At 35.7% G+C, this 17,357-nt stretch overlaps 1 protein-coding gene across 6 annotated transcripts in view; it reads left to right on the forward strand.

Moving 5' to 3' along the window:
* BRIP1 (BRCA1 interacting DNA helicase 1) overlaps window positions 1-17,357 on the forward strand; it is a 78,987-nt gene that overhangs the window by 50,524 nt on the left and 11,106 nt on the right. For all 6 annotated transcript variants that reach the window (XM_068910182.1, XM_068910179.1, XM_068910176.1 and 3 more), the window contains 2 exons: window positions 3,581-3,740; window positions 4,486-4,607. In XM_068910182.1, coding sequence (XP_068766283.1) covers window positions 3,581-3,740; window positions 4,486-4,607 — 282 coding nt within the window. The remainder of the gene's footprint in view (window positions 1-3,580; window positions 3,741-4,485; window positions 4,608-17,357) is intronic.

Consider the following 17,357-nt stretch of genomic DNA (forward strand, 5'->3'; position numbering starts at 1 on the left):
TCTGCTGCTCGGCCTCTGGGCTGGCTGCAGATGTCTGTTTTCCATTTCTGAAGTTTTATGCTGACTGTGTGTAGAACTTCTATTTGACCCTTCAAACACGTTTCCAGCCCACTGGAGACACACTTGGATTTGAAGCAGTGCTTATTCAAAAAGAAAATTCTAGTAGCAAACACATGAAGAGCTCTGCATGGGAAAAGGCTTTTAGATCAATGTTGGTCTCATGAGAATTGCTGACTCTTTGCACTAGCAATGGTGCCAATACTGTGATTCTTTTTTTTTTTTTATTATTAAGAAAAACCTAATAGCTGTTTACTTTCTCCTCCCAACTGCCCTTTATTTCCAAATAACAATGAAACTGTTAAGTGTCCTTAACATTGGAAAGTGAACTTCAAATCATGAAAAAAGCCTTATATATAAACAAGATGAAAAAAATATTGGAAATTTGGATAATTTTTCTTTTAGTGTAAAATGGCAATCTGTTTTAAAGGGGTTGCAGAAAATTTATACAAATCTCTTGTACCTTGAAATATCTTTTATTTAGTTGTTACGTTAATGTATAGATAACAAGACAGCAGGTAGTTTTGACAATGCGTAAGAATATACAATGCAATTGGTAGGTATTGCTAAATAGGTAGCAGTTGTTAAACTGGCCAGTAAAGCCAGAGTTATTTTACTCTTGCAGCAGCTTAGATCACGAGTGTGGCTTTGTTATCCCTTTTTGCCCTGTACTGCTCTCGAAAATCTTGTTACGTTTTGAAGTGTTCCGCAGATTGCCCAAGCACTTTTTGACAGAGGGAATATTTTAGTTGTCCTTTTTAGCTCTACTGGCAAGATGCAATCCGTTCATTACATTAACCAAGTGCTAAAACATTTAAGGACTATTCTATGTAAAGAAATTCAGTAACAGGTGCTTGTAGCAGGGAGAGCTAGGGAGTTGTAAACTGGAGTAAGTAACTCATCACGTTATGATGTTTTCCTTTAGACCCTCCCTCAGTCTCAGGTATTTGCTATTTAAAAATCACTGTCGGGGGTAACGAATACCGCAGGAAACATGCGTTCCCATGTTATGCTGCAGCAGTACGATTGCTGCAGTTAAACTTCCCAACTTCTTTAAGGTGCTGGAAATTACAATGAACTTGCCTTAGGGTGAAATGCATTACACAGACTTTTATCTTGCTTCATGACATGGGAAACCCCTAATGCAATTGCTGGCACTGTATAAAGCAGAACAGCAAATAGAAAGGGGCAAGGCTTTTCCTTTTTCCTTAGGATTTAGCCTAAGAGTGATGCATAATGCCAGGAGACTTTGAGAAAACCTTTTCCCCCGTTCCCAGACTTTGGGAAGGCTTCAAAAGCTGCCTCAAAAAATGGATGCTGACAAGATAGATATTAGATCTAGGTACTGCGCCCATAGTTTCTATGGATCAAAACTTACAGGTGTTTTTAGACTGCAGAAAGGAAAAAAGAAAGAAAACTACCAAAGTAAACATCCTTCAGTGCATGGGAAGATGACAGATTCTTTCTAACAATATTTTCTGCTCTCTTGGAGGAGGACCCATTTGTTAATAAACCATTTGAGAATCCATTTTAAAAGGATTTAATAAAACATATGTAGACTGCCTTGCATTGCAGAAGCTATTATTCCCTTGGGTAGAAAAAGTGACTGACGATGGACATTAATGGCTGTTTCCTGTGATTCCTGGCATTATATCTTGCTCCCATTTGCACTTTTTCAAACTAAAGTGAAATAATTTTTCATGAGAATCCTGCACTTGATTTATAGCTCTCATGAGGCATGTATGGGTTCTATATTTTATTTATTTGTATTCAGTTGTGTCCCTAATTCTTGTTGTTGTAGTGGCTGTGTCTATAGCATGGGTATTGTGTGTTTGTGTGTACTTTCCTGCATATAGGAGAGCTTCCATATCCAGCAAACTCCATCAAATCAAGGAGGTAATGGCTTTTGTGTGAATTAAATGAATTGTTTTGCTATTGCAAAGATTTTCACTTTCATGAATAATTTGCACGTTTTCATCAAAAACTGTGTATTAGCTCCTGTGATGGTTGCTGTCAATTAAGAGAGAAACCTGAACCTATTAGGGTCTCCTAGATACTTGCCTGAAGGAGCTGAGTAACCCGCAAAAGAGAGAGGATGTTTTCTTAAGAATTTGGAGGAAGGTTTTTTAGTACCATGTTTTCAATTATGAATAAGAGTTGTACTTCTCTCAAATGTGAAAGAAACTCAGTAGAACTGAATGAAGGATTAAATATTTTTGTAAGGAATATTGCTGTATCTTTGGAATCAGCAGGCTTTTGTTTCGGTAAAGTAAGAAACAAATTTTGAGTTCTGATGTCTCTGCTAACAACACTTTATAAGGGTGTGTTTGTAAGAATCTGAACATCCGAGCCCTCAGATTTTGGCTGGAGTGCATCACAAAGGCAGCTGGGTTTGGCGTTAAGGGATGCCGTAGCTTCTTGAGCAATGAGCTGGGACTAGTGCAGGTTTCGCAAGGAGCAGGTTTTAGACCTCAAAGCGAAATACTGAGATAGTCTGGAGTGAGTGGAGTTGGAGGGAAGCACAGACCAATTAAGAGCATAATCCGTAACAGAGGCTCTGTGAATTTAAAATCTGTGTACGTAAGCCAGGTAACTCGACTGCACATCAGTTAATGACACACTAGGGATCACTGAACAGTAAAAGGAGTGAATTAAAGTATTTACTTCTGTCCACTGAACCAGGTCTGCTCAGTTCATTATAAAATGTGTGGGTTGCCTTCCTTTTTTCTTGAGGGCAGTGCTGTCCACCATCAGACAAATATGGTAGGCGGAAGAATGACTCTCTTGCTCCCTACCTTGATAAAACGCGGTCTAGGAATTGATGAGAAAAGGGCATGGTGATGACTGCTAACTGCAGAATGACCCCCGCCCATCTGACTACACATCCTGTATTAATGTCCGACTTTGCTTTTTATAAGGCAGAACATGTTTTGATTATATTCATAGCGAAAGTGAAACAAGCTGTTTGCTTACAAGATTTGAACGTGTATTTGTTTGGAGTAAAATAAATACAGTTCAGAATTTGACGTATAAAACAAACTTCATAGGCCCTTCAAGAAGCGGAGGAAGCTGTTGATAAATCCTACATCCATACTTTTCCCCCAGAGCTTACCTAGGAAAATTTAAAAGTATTGAAACATTGGAGAATTAAGACATAAATGCTAATGTCAAATAAATTTAGGATTTGCTTTCAGTCTTAAATATGGAACTCCTAGTTGATAATCAGAAAAACAGGTAATTTCTAGTTTTCTGGTTTTGAGGAGTACCAGAGGATGCTCTCTAGTGACCACTTTCATAGATTTAGAGAATTTTGCTTTGATAACTTGAAAATCCACATTGTTTCTAATTTTCAAAAGTAGCGGCCATCGTACTTACTAAGTGTCACATTAGCTGTGGAACAATGCAAATACTGAATAATATAATATAATTTCACAAAAATAAGTGTTTTGATATATGATTTATTTGAACAGTTCAAATGATTGACCTTTCATTGTTGCTTTCCTGGATTTTTGTTTGTTTTCAGCTGTTGGACAAATTAAAAGATCGCTGGCTGCATACTGGCTTATGGAGAAACCTAGAGCTGGTCAAGACAGTCATTGCAGAGCCTCAAGGAGGAGCAAAGAGCGACTTCGATGAACTACTGAAAATATACTATGATGCAATAAAATGTAAAGGAGAAAAAGGTATGTTCTTCAGATATGAGTTGATACAGATGCCTCAGATTTTTTATATATATATATATATATATATAATGTTTCACAGTTAGAGTAAGGTATGGATTCTAACCTCAGCTAAATAAGTCATCGTGAAAACGGAGGGAGAGTATCTGCTGTTTGAATTGTTGCGTGAGGATATAGGGAAGCACAGGATGAAGCATAATCCTAATAATAGTATTCAAAAGGCGGTGAATTGTATAAGGATGTGCATTTACACATCCAGCAGAGTGTAGACTAGCTATAGCTTCTCAAAGAATCGAACATACATGGCATAGCTGTGATTTACCATCTTGTACTACAGCCACTATAAGATTTCTTCTCAAAGTACTTATATACTAGTATAGAGAATAAAGAATGATAGTATGTAGGAAAATAAATAGCATGGCTTTTGGAATGCAAGTGTAAGGTTTAACAATTTTAGTTTTGTAGTAGGTGCACATGGTTCTTGCCTAATTAAGTACCACTATTACATAATGCAAATTTATTTTGCTAGTAGGTATTCAACATCTCAGTATTATTGATCAAAATGAAGTTACTCTCACTGTCTGACAATGAAGTGTATATTTTTATATCTTATCACCTTTTCCGGACTGATATACGCTGTATTATGCTATATTATGTTTAGCTTTTTAAACTATATTGGGGAAACTTTCTTCTGATACTTAATTTATCCCTGAGAATGATTTGTAAATCCCTCTTTGGCTTGTTCAAGATGGAGCACTCCTTATAGCTGTATGCAGAGGAAAAGTTAGTGAAGGCTTGGATTTCTGCGATGACAATGCCCGTGCAGTTATAACCATAGGTATTCCATTTCCAAATGTGAAAGACCTTCAGGTAGGATATCAACACCTAACTGAGAGTTGTACTTTATTTTTATGTCATGCTTAAAATACCTAATGTGCAGAAAAGTGTGTGTTTTTTTTCTTTCTTTTTTCCTAAATGTTTTCCCGGGGTGTCCCACCAATCATATGAATTATTTAAGTTACCTTCTCCACTGGTAAGAGGAGGAACAGCGTATCATGTCTTCTGGGCTTGTTTGTATCATTCTAAATAAATGCATTGTCAATTATTGCCTGAGGTTGCTAGTGAAGGCTGTTGCATTGATAAAATGCTCGCTATCTCTGTAGTCTGCCAAGCACAGTACATGTTTCTGTCTTCACTTGTATGCTTTCATGTACCAAAGCTTATCCCATTTGTACAGAAATAAAGCTACCTCTTAACTTATTGCCACAGCATTTGGTTGGGAAAGTCTAGGATAAATGTTAAGAAAATAGTTTCAAATAAAGTATGCACATTAATAAGAATATTATTGCAGAAAATAGGTGGAGAGATAAAGATGGTTATAATGTAAAATACTAACGTAACGAAGTGCTGTGTTTCACACGTTATTTCATTACTGATTGCAGCACGTCCCCTTTCTAATCTCTGTTACCTACTTCAGTGTGACTATGCGTATAACACTCTCCTATTTAGACTGATTGGAACTGTAAACCTTTTCCAAGCTAGTGCTGCTTTTTGGCTTGAGATTTTGAGTTATGAAATTATGAAATAACATATCCTTGCTGGATACTGAGAACGTTACTTTTTTGATGAGTCAAGCTTCATCTGACTTTAGGCAAAAACTTCTTAGTGGCTTCTAAAGGTAGTATTCTGAAGTACCTCAAATTAAAGAAATTCAAGACTGTTTGTATCTTTCAGGCAGCCAAAGTAGCATGCTGCTACTGTAACTGTTGCTTCAACAGCTGACAAAGTGAAATAAGTGAAGTGTCGTGTATTAAACGAAAACTAAGGACAGCTCAACACTGGCTGCTAATAATGCCAAATCAAACAAGCAAATTATAGGTTTGCACTTGAAAGCCCATACAGACTCAGCTTTGGCTATGGAGATGCGTTCTGAGCACAACCGAAGATGACTTTGTTGCCTATGGTGCCTAGTTACAGCCTTGGTAGAAAAACCCACATCCTATAAGGACTAGTAAGATTATACCAGTGGTGGCTGCTAGTGTGTTGTTCTTTCAATGTTTACATAACTTTCTTGAGGCGCTTATTCAGCCATAACATTTTCCTTCTTACTAAAGCATAATACACTGTATTTTAGTATGAAAACATGCACACACGAAAAATATTTAGCACTCTTTCTAGAGTTAAAAATGCCTTATTTTAGAAGCATACACTGAAATGATATTTTGGAAATACTTGCTCTGTAGTATGGCTGGAACTCTGTCATTCACTGCAAATGATTTCCAGAAAGTCAATGTTTTTGTATTCTAAATGATACAAAATTAAACTGAAAAGAACACGTCAAGGGTGAATTGCATTCATGATGAATAATGTTCCTTAAGATTAAATTAGTACATATTTTTCTTGGGGTTCAACCGAATATGCAATATAATAGGAATCCAGGCAATGCATCCCATTACTGTTAACTAAATTCCAAAAGTCAATATTATGTTGAATAATTTTTTTTAATTAGACTAAAGAAAACCCCTAAATTTTTAAGTAAGGATAGACACACTAGCTGCCAAATTGCAAGCAGCTGAAGATTTGAGTGTATATATTTAGATACGGTAATGCAAAAAGCACTGCAGTGATCAATTCTAGATGAGAGAAGGGCATCCACCAGTCTCTCAGCGTCAGATTTGAGGAGCTGGCTGGTGTGTGGCAGTGCTCCTAAATAATGCTAGGGGAAATTGTTTTTATTGTACAGTTGTCTTTTGCTTAGTAACTTAAGCTCAAAGTGATATCCAGCTAGCAGTACTTCCCTATAAATTGCATAATACTTTATTTTGGTTTGTCCAAGGCTTTAGGTTTGTGAGATACCTGAGATTAGTACGTGTCTTTTTTTTTTTTTTTTTTTTTTTTTTTCCTACTAGAGCTCAGGTTGTCAACTGGGGGAAGAAGATGATTAATCTGTGGCTTTATAGAAATGTATGCATAGATACAAAGGAATTGTGGAAGTTCCAAGTGCCCATCAGTACGGGAAAAAAATTGGAATTAGGTTATCAACAGCTAGCTCCTAAAATAATGAAGGTTAGAGTGTAAAATAAAAATGAAAAAATAGACAAGGTTTCCCCTGAAGCTGTGCTTTTTTGTGTATTTCTGGTAGAGCTGATCCTTTAGTATCGCTTCGCAGAATGAAACAAATGTAATATAAAAGGTACAGAAAAGTATATACTGTATTTTTTTTTACCTCTATTAAGTTTATATACAACCAGTATGTTATCCTATTTCATAGTCCGTGTTAACAGATGCAAATGCTTGTTTGTCACTTCAGTCCTCCTCCACCAACAGACCTTACCCAAACGTTAGAAAGGAAAATAAAGATTTATTCCTGTGCAATTTATTTTAGTTTTTCAAAATACTTTGGAATTATCCTCAATGAGTAAAATACCCTAGAACTGAACGAATATTAATCTGTAGGAAGGCAAAAAAAAGGAAGCCTGAAACATGTTTGGAAATGATGCTGTAAACCGTGCTCGTGTAGCAGATAGTTATCAGTATTATCTGAAGTGAAAAGGGATTCTTTGTTAATTTTAGACAGTTGAATGTAACTAGGCCTTAATCTGTTATCATAACTAGTTGGAGTTTTGCTGGCTGTATTACTGTGTTATTAGCAGTTGTTATCCAAACTCCCAATCGCAATTGCCTGGGGATTAAATAATACTTCGACTGCAAAGAAGTTGCCGTCCTGTTTACGCTACAACTTCATTTTCTAACTATACTTATTTAATCAGATCCAAGTCCTTTGGAATTGAGTTGAAGAATAGAGTAGGGTTTTCAGGTATTCGAAAGTAGGTGTTCAAATACTCCTTGCATTGAACATTTGGATAAACGCTCTCAGGAAAAGTATGATCACAGTACTTTATTAAAATACGTTTTCCTGTTTGGTATTGTTTTCAAGACATATTCAGTAGTGCCCATCATGCTAAGAATGTATGAATTCTCTCTTCCACGTATTTGCTGCATGCAACAGAGTGACTTTCTTTTAGGGTGGCTTTTGTCTTTCTGATCGTTTTGTATCAGAATTGGTTTAAGGTACTGATTTTTGTTTAAATATTTCTACTCATTAACCTTTTTTTTTTTTCTTTTGGAATTCTTTTTTTCTTCCAGAATTAGAAGAATCCGGATTTTTAAGGATTAGAGGACACTGTGTGGTCCGACTGTCTTTTTGGGATTTTAGGGAACGTGAGTTCCTAAATGACATGATTATAGTTTATAGGATAGTTGAGACGTTTGTTTTTATGCTGTAGTTGATTGGTGTTTCTTCAGATTTTTGTGACAGACTAACCAGAAAATTGATTGAATATTGAAAAATATAAAAATTCTAGATCTGAAAAATTAGGAGGAGCTTGTGTTTTGAGTATGCAGGAGAGGATTCTAAATATAGTAATACAAATTAAGGTAGGCTTGTATAGGCATACCACTGTGATCACAGGTACAACTATTGCTTTACGTAGCAATAGGTGCTTGATAGATATGCTAAATGAAGAAATTGATACAAAGATGAATAATGACATCCCTTTATAAATAGGAAATGCAAGTGATTAACAATTTCCTTGGAAAATCCATGAGTGATATACTTCTGGGATTGCCTTAAATCGCCAAAAAGTGCTCGAGTTGCTACACGGAAATACACTTGCATGTCTGCTTTTTAGGTTAATAAAAGGCCTCTTCAGATTCAATTCTCTAGCCCTTTACTCCAGCACACAGCTTTTACTTGTGTGAGTAATCCCATTAATATCACTAGGACTATGCACAGTCATAAGGGTTTGTAGAATTGTACCTTTGGAGACCAATATTTTATGCTGGCAGTTTCATGTTGGCTCATCTCCACTAATATTGCTTGTCTGTGATCAACCTGCTTTCTAAATGTATTTTATGATTTGTAACTTGATGCTAATACCAGTGAACTGTAATATTAGAGAACATAAATAATGTGACAGAAAAAGATCTGTAATCCCATATACATGTTATCTGATGCTAACATACTATTCATTAACTTCTGTTATATATTCTGAATTGTAGTGTTTGGATCCAGACATCAGTCTTTACTTGGGCAAAAATACTCATTGTCAAGTATGATGTATAATATCCAATTTTATTTTCTCCATATGTTTATGCTAAATATATGCCACTACATCAGTTATTAAGCGGCACGATTCAGTCTCCTTAAATAACTGCTTTTACAAGTTATGTTATTTTCTGTAAGCTTAACCTTTTTGAAAATAAGGACCTTTTCAGAACATCATTTCCATTTTTCCTCATTGCCTCACCTTAGAATTTTAGGCACGTAGTATCTTAACTTCGCTCGTTTTTACTGAGAGAAGTGTCTAAACCACTTTTTCAACACTAGGGAAACAAAGATGATTAAGGATCAGAAGCGTACTTGATAATAAACAATACTGTTTTAAGAAAGAGAGGCCAAAACCCTAATTCTGTATTACTGAAAATGATTTCGTATTCTGCAAGAATCGAGTTGCTGATGCAAAATATAAAAAAGCAATGTTAAAGTACTGCTTTAAGCTATGGTACTCTCAATGGTAAGGTTTGGCTCTAGTGAGGCAGGAAAATTTATTTCAGAGCCAAAAATGACTTCTTTGGCTGTGACCAGGATTTCCTCTGCCCACCTCTGGGACCTAAAACTAGAGGTAGGAAAATTTGATTTTGGAGCCAAGTGTGACTTGTTTAGTTCAAGTCATAATTTACTGTTCTTACCTTGGGGACCTGAAAATAAAGAAACTCGCTATGAAATGTTGATAATGGGCGACTCTGAAGTGCAAGCATTAAGCTAACTTTCCCAGAGAGCATTTCTTCACTTCCACCTTTCCAGATGCTTTTGATCGTACTACAGTAGGGTGTACTTAATCATATAACAGCTAAGAGAACTTTACTAAAATATATAGCAAAATGCAGTCAAACCCTTTTACATAAATAGATGTGCAAAGAAAATAAACTTGATAAGACTATGCTTTCTGTGCATTGACATTGTTCAAGAACTGTAACAGAGTTTGCCATTAATGAGAAATATTTCCTTTAGCAGCTTTAGAGTGGATATGAGCTGTGAAGGCAAATAACTTTCTTTGTTTCCAGCAACGTAATTTGTGAAACATGATGGAAAACATCATTCCAATTACTTTTTTTTTCCCTGTATCTAACTTAATGATACAGAAAGTTTGCAGCTATATAGCTGAAGTCTCAATTTGTTGAAAAGAGAAAGAAACATTTGTATCATTTCAGAACAAAGGCATTCTTCTTAATATTTAAGCTAATTTCTCTAATCCTTGTGGCAGTGTTTTCACCTGTGTGTTTTTAATTTGTTGGAAGAAGAAACTTATGCTAGTTAAATGGCTACTGAAATAATTCTTTTCTTGCATACTATAAAATACGATGTCCTAGGAAAAGAAAAATTTTTAAGAAAATGCTTGTTATTTTAGATTCTTATTTGAGTCAAGAAACAGCATGAACTCTATGAGTTCTAAGGTAGCTTTGGATCACTTCAAAAATATTCTCACTTCTGATCTGAAATAAATCGTTTTAAAATATGGGGGAATTTATACAACAATTTACATTTTATGGAATAACCGTTATTGTGCTTATTTTTAGTAGAATTTCACAATTGTCTGTGAAATTTAAGAATTATTTGTAAAGATTTGAAACTGAGTAGTCTGTTATTGGTTTGATTGTTTTAAGCAGGTTGAATATTTCTGAGCAACTTTGCTACAACTTTCCTGTCAAATATGAAATTGTTAGAGCCTTAAGACACAGTATATACTACAATTTTCAGATGAGCTGACATCAGCATGATTTAAATATGTTTGTAGAAAGCTCGCCACTTTTTTATCTGTTTATTATCTATGTTAATGGCTATCTAAACCTGAGTCGCTTCTGCTTTTGTCTTCACTCCCTTGCTGGAAAAAAATTACAAATATAAAGTGAGGAACAGAAAAACCTTTTCAGCAGAAAGCCAGACATCATGGCATGTTATGTAATGCATGCTTCTTAGAAGGAAATACTGAATCGGGTGAGTGTGTGTAGAGGTGCACATATACACACAATTGTCTGTCTTCCATACCCTACTTCCTGTTCAATTTTACTTTGTATTATAGTTAAAGTAGCTTTTTAAAACACAAACGTTGAAGGTCTACAGAAATATTCTTACAGCGTTGTAATGTACAATATTATGTAACAAACAAAGATTTAAATGTTAAATAACAATTATTGGGGCAATATACCTTTTAAATTTTGTGAAAGAGCATGCTTTCCTAATATTCAGTTGGCATTATGCTTGTCTTGCAGCAGCATACTGTAAATGATTTCAAGTGGTTGTGATACTGGTTACTGAGGAGTAACGTGGTCTGCTGAATCCCAGCCTACCAAGATGACTGGGTGGAGATTGCAGAGCTCCCGTGCTTTTTTTTTTTTTTTTTTCCTCCTTCTCCTCAAAGGAAAGTCAGAGGTATACCTACCTGTGTTATCAAATACATACTTTTTTTTTTTTGCTACTTCCTTGAGATTTTTTTTGTGGAATTTTGCTGGAAAGGTCTAATTTCAAGAAAATTCAAAGCAACATGGAGTTCTGTGTTGCCTTGCTGTAATACTTTGTGAGCAGTGACGTGATAATATGACTATTTTTTACATTAGTTTAAAGTAATTAAGTATCTCAAAAGGCCTTTATTTCTCACTTTTCCCCAAATAAAAATGGCAATAAAAAGTCAAATATTCACACTCTTCTTACTTCTAATATAAATATGTTACAATTTTTTTTTTTTTTAAATAAAAGACTGGGTGGCTTCATTTGGGAGAATATCTGTAAAATCATATGGAGTATAACATTCTTGTAGCTAAGAGAGGTAACATTTAAGTTCTGCTCATCAAATAAGGCTAGCGGATGGCATTTCTCTTTTACTGGTGCAAGGCTAATGTCAGTATGTTGGCACAGATTACAGAGGTCGTCCCTGAACATATCCAGAAGTTAAGCCTTTGGATAAATAATACAGCAAATCAAAACTTTTCCTTTACGTTTAATAGTTTACTTTGGAATTTCTTATGGATCAGAAAAGTGATTTTCTTGTGTTTATCTTGTCCTTAGCAAGTAGTGCTGACCTTTAAGTTTTTACTTTACTGTCAAAGTATGTTGAAAGCTTTAAAAGTGAAGCTATCACCTTGGGGATTTGTGAGGATGACTGACACTTACCACTTCACCTTAGACGCAGCGGCACTGAGCGTATGCAGCAGCGTTGTACCTCAAGGGAAGCTGTTTGATTTTTTTCACTTCTGCTTCACTGGAAATGGATTGAATTTCCTCTTCAGAGGAGAGTTTTGGTTGCATTAGATTTTAATCAAGTCACTTGTTCGCAGTCCCTCAAAGCCTACAAGACAGAGATGAGTAGATGGGCCTGGGGTGAATGTGCTACGTGATTTGTCAAACCGTAAAATTTCAAGATCTCTGAGATGCTGCATGGTGTAGTTGACGATACTGAAAGTGTTCAGTGGTTACAGCGTTATATAAGCTTCCCCTCTCTTTAACACTGGGATTAAGAGTGAGAGTACTTGGGAAGCGTTTAGTCCTAAGATATATGGTGAACTCAAAATAAGGGAAATACGGCTTTGCATAAGATAGTACCGCTGCTTCTCTGCCACTGAAGATGGCATTGGCCAGTTAGACTATAAAAGACAGCAGTTTGCTGTTGAATTTTGGGGTTTATTTTTTTTTATTTGGTATTGTCAGAGGGAAGACACATTTTTAAGTGTTCATTGAAATTTGCTGGCTGAGAAGGTCAGCTGAGTTATTTTGAAGCTTACGTGGCTTTGATGTACAAAGCTATCGATTTGAATCGATAGCCTCCGTAAGTGGCAGCCAGCGGGGAGGGCGAGAGGTACGGGGTTCGGCCTCCGATTCCACCCCTGCAGAGGCTGGTGTAGGACAGATTTCTCTGTATTGCACACCAGCCTGTAGCTAACTGAGTAATACGAAGTACTGATCATGTCATTAGTTGATAAAGTTGGGGTTTTTTAGAGAGTATAGTATTACTGCAGTCACAGGTTGTTGGATTTTTCTTTTAAAAAAAATATGGTATTTGTGTGTGAAAACAGAATAGTGATATATTTTTGTGTCTGGTGACCATTTTTAGCTATACAAGATGATTAGAATGGCTCTCATTAGATTCTGTATATGACAATAACTTGTTTGATAAATTATAGGTGATAAGCGTTTGCATATTTCATACTGGTTTGTATGTATGAAAACTGCTTGCACTTGGGATGCCGGAAGCATTTGAAGATAATGTCCTGCTGTAATACCTTAATCCTGTGGGCTAATAAACTGAGACATTATGTTTTAAGATATGGCTTTTAGTAGGTCTGTTGAGGAGTTGAGGATGTTTGAAGCGTATTCTGTGACTCACACAGGTCTTTACACATACATTATTTAGTCTTAAATCTTACAGATGTTGTTACTGCTTTTGAAGTGAGGACAAAAAAGTTAAATGCTGCACTATTTAATGCTACTTCCATTTAAGGATTTTCAGATGTAAAAGAAAAGAAATGGGTTTTCATGTCTTTTACTTTCCCTCACTTGCAAACTTTTATGATTACTTGGCATTCATCAGGAGAAAAGTAGGTAGCGAGTATATTCTAGGAGAAGTCTAGCTGTTACTGTTTCAGGTGGAAGAGAGACTAACTGGACACATGAGATTTTTAAGAAGGTAGATGTGTTTAAAACTATTTTTATGTCTTTTCGGGGGAGAGAGGGGCTTGAAGGAGAATGAGAGGATCCACCTGGATTTTTATATTTGTTTTTGGAGGTGAGGAATTACTAGATGTTAAACACAAATTGCATGTTTCAAAGTTTGCTGGATAATATGGGCAGTGGTTGTTATTTTCATGACTGTTTTTCCTCTCCTGAAACCAGAGAAACAAGTCAGTGGAATGCCAGAAAACACCAATATACTTTCTAATTTTTATTTCTTTGGAGGATAAGTGCAGCAGAGTGTTGCATACGCACGGGTACATGTACCGATACAGTTCCAAGCCAAGTTGCCTTTTTCCTATCAGCACTTTGCTCCTTCTTTAACTTTGGCTGTCACAACACAGCTGAGTGCTGATGTAAAGGAAAATGCAGGTTTAATTGAGTGCTCTGTTGAAGTGCTCACAATGGTGCCATTGTAGTCACGAGCTTCTGTCTTTAGCCTTCTGGGTAATCTGGTTTGCAGTCCCACAGGTTACAAACTGGAGGTTGTTTTTAATCTACCGGAGAAAATAGGGGACAATTGCAGTTATTTGTGAAGTGATGTCTTGTCAAGGAGCAAGCCTGGCTTGTTAACTGCTAGTAACAGCTTAATGGTGGGGGGGGGAGGAAGGTTGTTTGTCTGTTTTTAAAAAGCAAAATATAGTTCTGTATAGCAAAATAGCAAAAAATAGCAAAATAAAGTACTGTAATTGATTAAACAAAATACTGTGTCTAAAAGTCTTGACTCTTTGCCAGATGAACTAAACCCAGTCACTGTTGTTTTGTTTGTTTAAATTGCACGAAATACAAAATCTTTTGTTGTAGTTTAGTCCATTTACCCTTTGGAATTCATAGTGTGGTACTAGCACTGATAAATAGGTTTACCGTATTCCGATGACGAAAGGTAAATGCTGCAAACGTACATTCTCCAGTCCAGTTTGGTTTTGCTATAAACCCTTTAAGACTAAGTTTTGGTTGGAGATAAAATTATTCTGAATGAGTTTCTGCTGGACCATCTGTTTATTTTTACTGAAGCAAGGTTTGTAAAATTGTTCTAATCAGTATTTAGCAAGCTAGCTTTTATTCTTTGGTTAAGCTCTTTCTCCTTAAAAGTTCTTCACAAGTAAACACACTTCAGAAGTGTGATGTTGTACAACTAATTAGTTGAAGATATTTAAAATATACTCAAATTTCATTTCAAATTTGCGTATCATCTCAGTTGTAATTACTGCTGCCAAACAAGGAGAGGCTTATGTTTGAGAACTGAAAGAATTCTATTTGAAGGATAAAACGTTGCTTTGCTTTTATTGTCGAACCATTGATTTTTCTGTAGAAAGTATTAACTCATAATACATTGCTGTTTGTATATCTTTCTTACTGTTAAATGCAACCATTTCTTTTAAATTTGAATAAACGTGGTTCAGCTTGGCATGTTGCTAAAAAGGAATGTTGCAGGCTTCTGTATGTAACTTTGCAGGTTATCTTGGGGTTTAAAAACAAAACCTCCTCTAGCCTTCTGAGCATCATGTTATAAGCTGGCTGATAAAGCGGCAGTTTTATACTATGATTACTGTGGACTAGATATACTTACTTTATGTGTCTTTCGAATCCGAAATAAGTCTGTGTTTCTGCAGGTGAAGCGCTCTTACCACAGCTAACCTTTATTTCCTGTGATTTATCAACACTTCTAAAATCTGTTTTAATAAAAACCTCTTGAACAACAACAGTAACTTGTTTTTGCTAACTTTAGGGGAAAAAATAGCCAAAATACATTTGAATTGCAGTATAAACTTCCTCAACGTATTTTTCCAAGTCATGAAAACAAATTTTTTTTTGTGGCATTTATTCTTTTGTTGGTATTTCTCAGTTAATATTCCACAGTGGAAGATGTCGAACTAATTAAGCATTAAAAGAACGAGCGGTTAGCAGGTATAATGTTGTTAGACTTCACTTAATGTGAATGTGACCATGACCTCCCAGATAGATCAAAGACTAATCTGTCTGACAGCTACAAGATGGCAGAGCTTGCCACAGGCCTGCTGCTGCTGCTTGCTGAAGCTATTTGTCTGTAAAGCATGCCTGATAGCTAAGAGTATATTTTTAAGGATGAACAGGTAAAAGTAAAAGGCTGTCTTTTGACATTTTAACTAATCCCTTCTAGCCTGTGGTTTACTGCACATTTAGGATATTCGCTAGCAGGAGAGACTGGCTTTTTCACATATGCAACATGTCATTTTGAATTGGGCGCTGATTTGATGCTTGATAATGTAAGAGTTATACAATGAAATAGATTCTGATGGCATTAAAATGACATGCCCTGGCCTTTTACCTTTAGTAGACTTATAATGAAAACTGAACTCTCGGCAATGGAAGTTGTCATCTCATGCTGAGACACGATTGTTAGAGTGAGAAAACATAATGTTTATTTTCTGTTATCCCATTTTTTTAAATAAGATAGAAAAGATAGGTTTTAAAGATACATTACACATTTAAGCCAAGAGAGTACCGTTTTTTTTCCCTAATTTCAAAAATGGAAATGTCATTGTGCAAGCAAATGTATACATTTGCCTAGTGCTATGGTGTATAGAAGACTGTAGAAGTAGTGTATTCAGTTCACAGGGTAATACAACTCAGCACAGGTGATCTGAATGAATTTTGCATTCCCGTTACTTCAGTGTTTTTGTGCACATAATTATAAGTGCACGTAATTTTATCGGTGTAAGACACATGACGAGTTGTTCTAATGCGTTCTTTCAGCAGCCTGTTGTAGGAGTAAGAAACTGTGGTAAAGATACATTTGTTACAAATGGCCAAAATCTTGCTGATAACAGAATTTCTTCACAAGAGGAAATTGTTAGAAAACTTACCAGGACTAGAAGACAGATGCAAAATATTTACAGGAATATATTTAAAACATAACCTAATGTTTATGTTTCAAAGACTTTAAATGTTATGTTTTAAAGACTTTAATAAAATCTTCCAACTTTATGCCTCATTTTAAATACTGAGTAAAACTCTTTAATTTCTCCTGGTTGTATTTGCATTTGTCAGAAGGCACAGATATGTACAAGTTCCTTTTTAGAAACTGATATAAACGTTCAAGTGCTGTTCAGAAGAAATCAGCCTCTGTTTTGAAAATTACAGAGAAAACCTCATGTGCCAGTCAATAAATTTTGAGTGACTGGAACAAATATTAAATCTGTGAAATCAAACTGAATTTACTTTCTGGCTGTAAAGATTGAATTTGTAAATTTGACAGGCTATTTAAAGGGCATAAGTACATAAAATAAAATTTCTTATCCGAATTCAGCTTGAAAGTTACCTGTCAGAAGAGGTTAGAAGTCTGCTGTTTTCTCTCCTGAAGCGTGTCCTTTCGGTTGTCAGTTTAGAAAGGTTAATACTGAACAAAAGAGCAATGGAAAGACCCTTTCTGGTGTAGCTTTATGTTTGTTTGTTTTGGAAAAAAAAATTCAATGCCCCATCCCCAATTATAATCAAATCTTATGATACATATTAGACCTGTGTATAATGTCCAAATAAGAAGCTCACGCTCAAATTCAGATCAGGCATTTTATGTGTAGTTATCCATTTGATTAGAAAAGGGGAGGCAGGCTTTCTTTTGCGGTTGATATCAGATCTGCCTTTGGAGCAGCTAGGAGAGAGCTTTTTTGAGAGAGGAAGCAGGCTTTGCTCCTTACTCTAGCCCACAGGTTTTAACCCCAGTCACCCTCTTGCTTGGCAGCATGCTAGACTGCTGCTTCAGCAGCCTAAAAGTTGATTTTTTTTTTTTTTTTTAAATTGCTTTGAATTCAGTTTGTTACACCCGTGGTCTTTATTCTGTTTTTTCCCTCTGTTCT

This window comes from Struthio camelus, chromosome 16, assembly GCF_040807025.1.
Source record: "Struthio camelus isolate bStrCam1 chromosome 16, bStrCam1.hap1, whole genome shotgun sequence".
Lineage (NCBI taxonomy): Eukaryota > Metazoa > Chordata > Aves > Struthioniformes > Struthionidae > Struthio > Struthio camelus.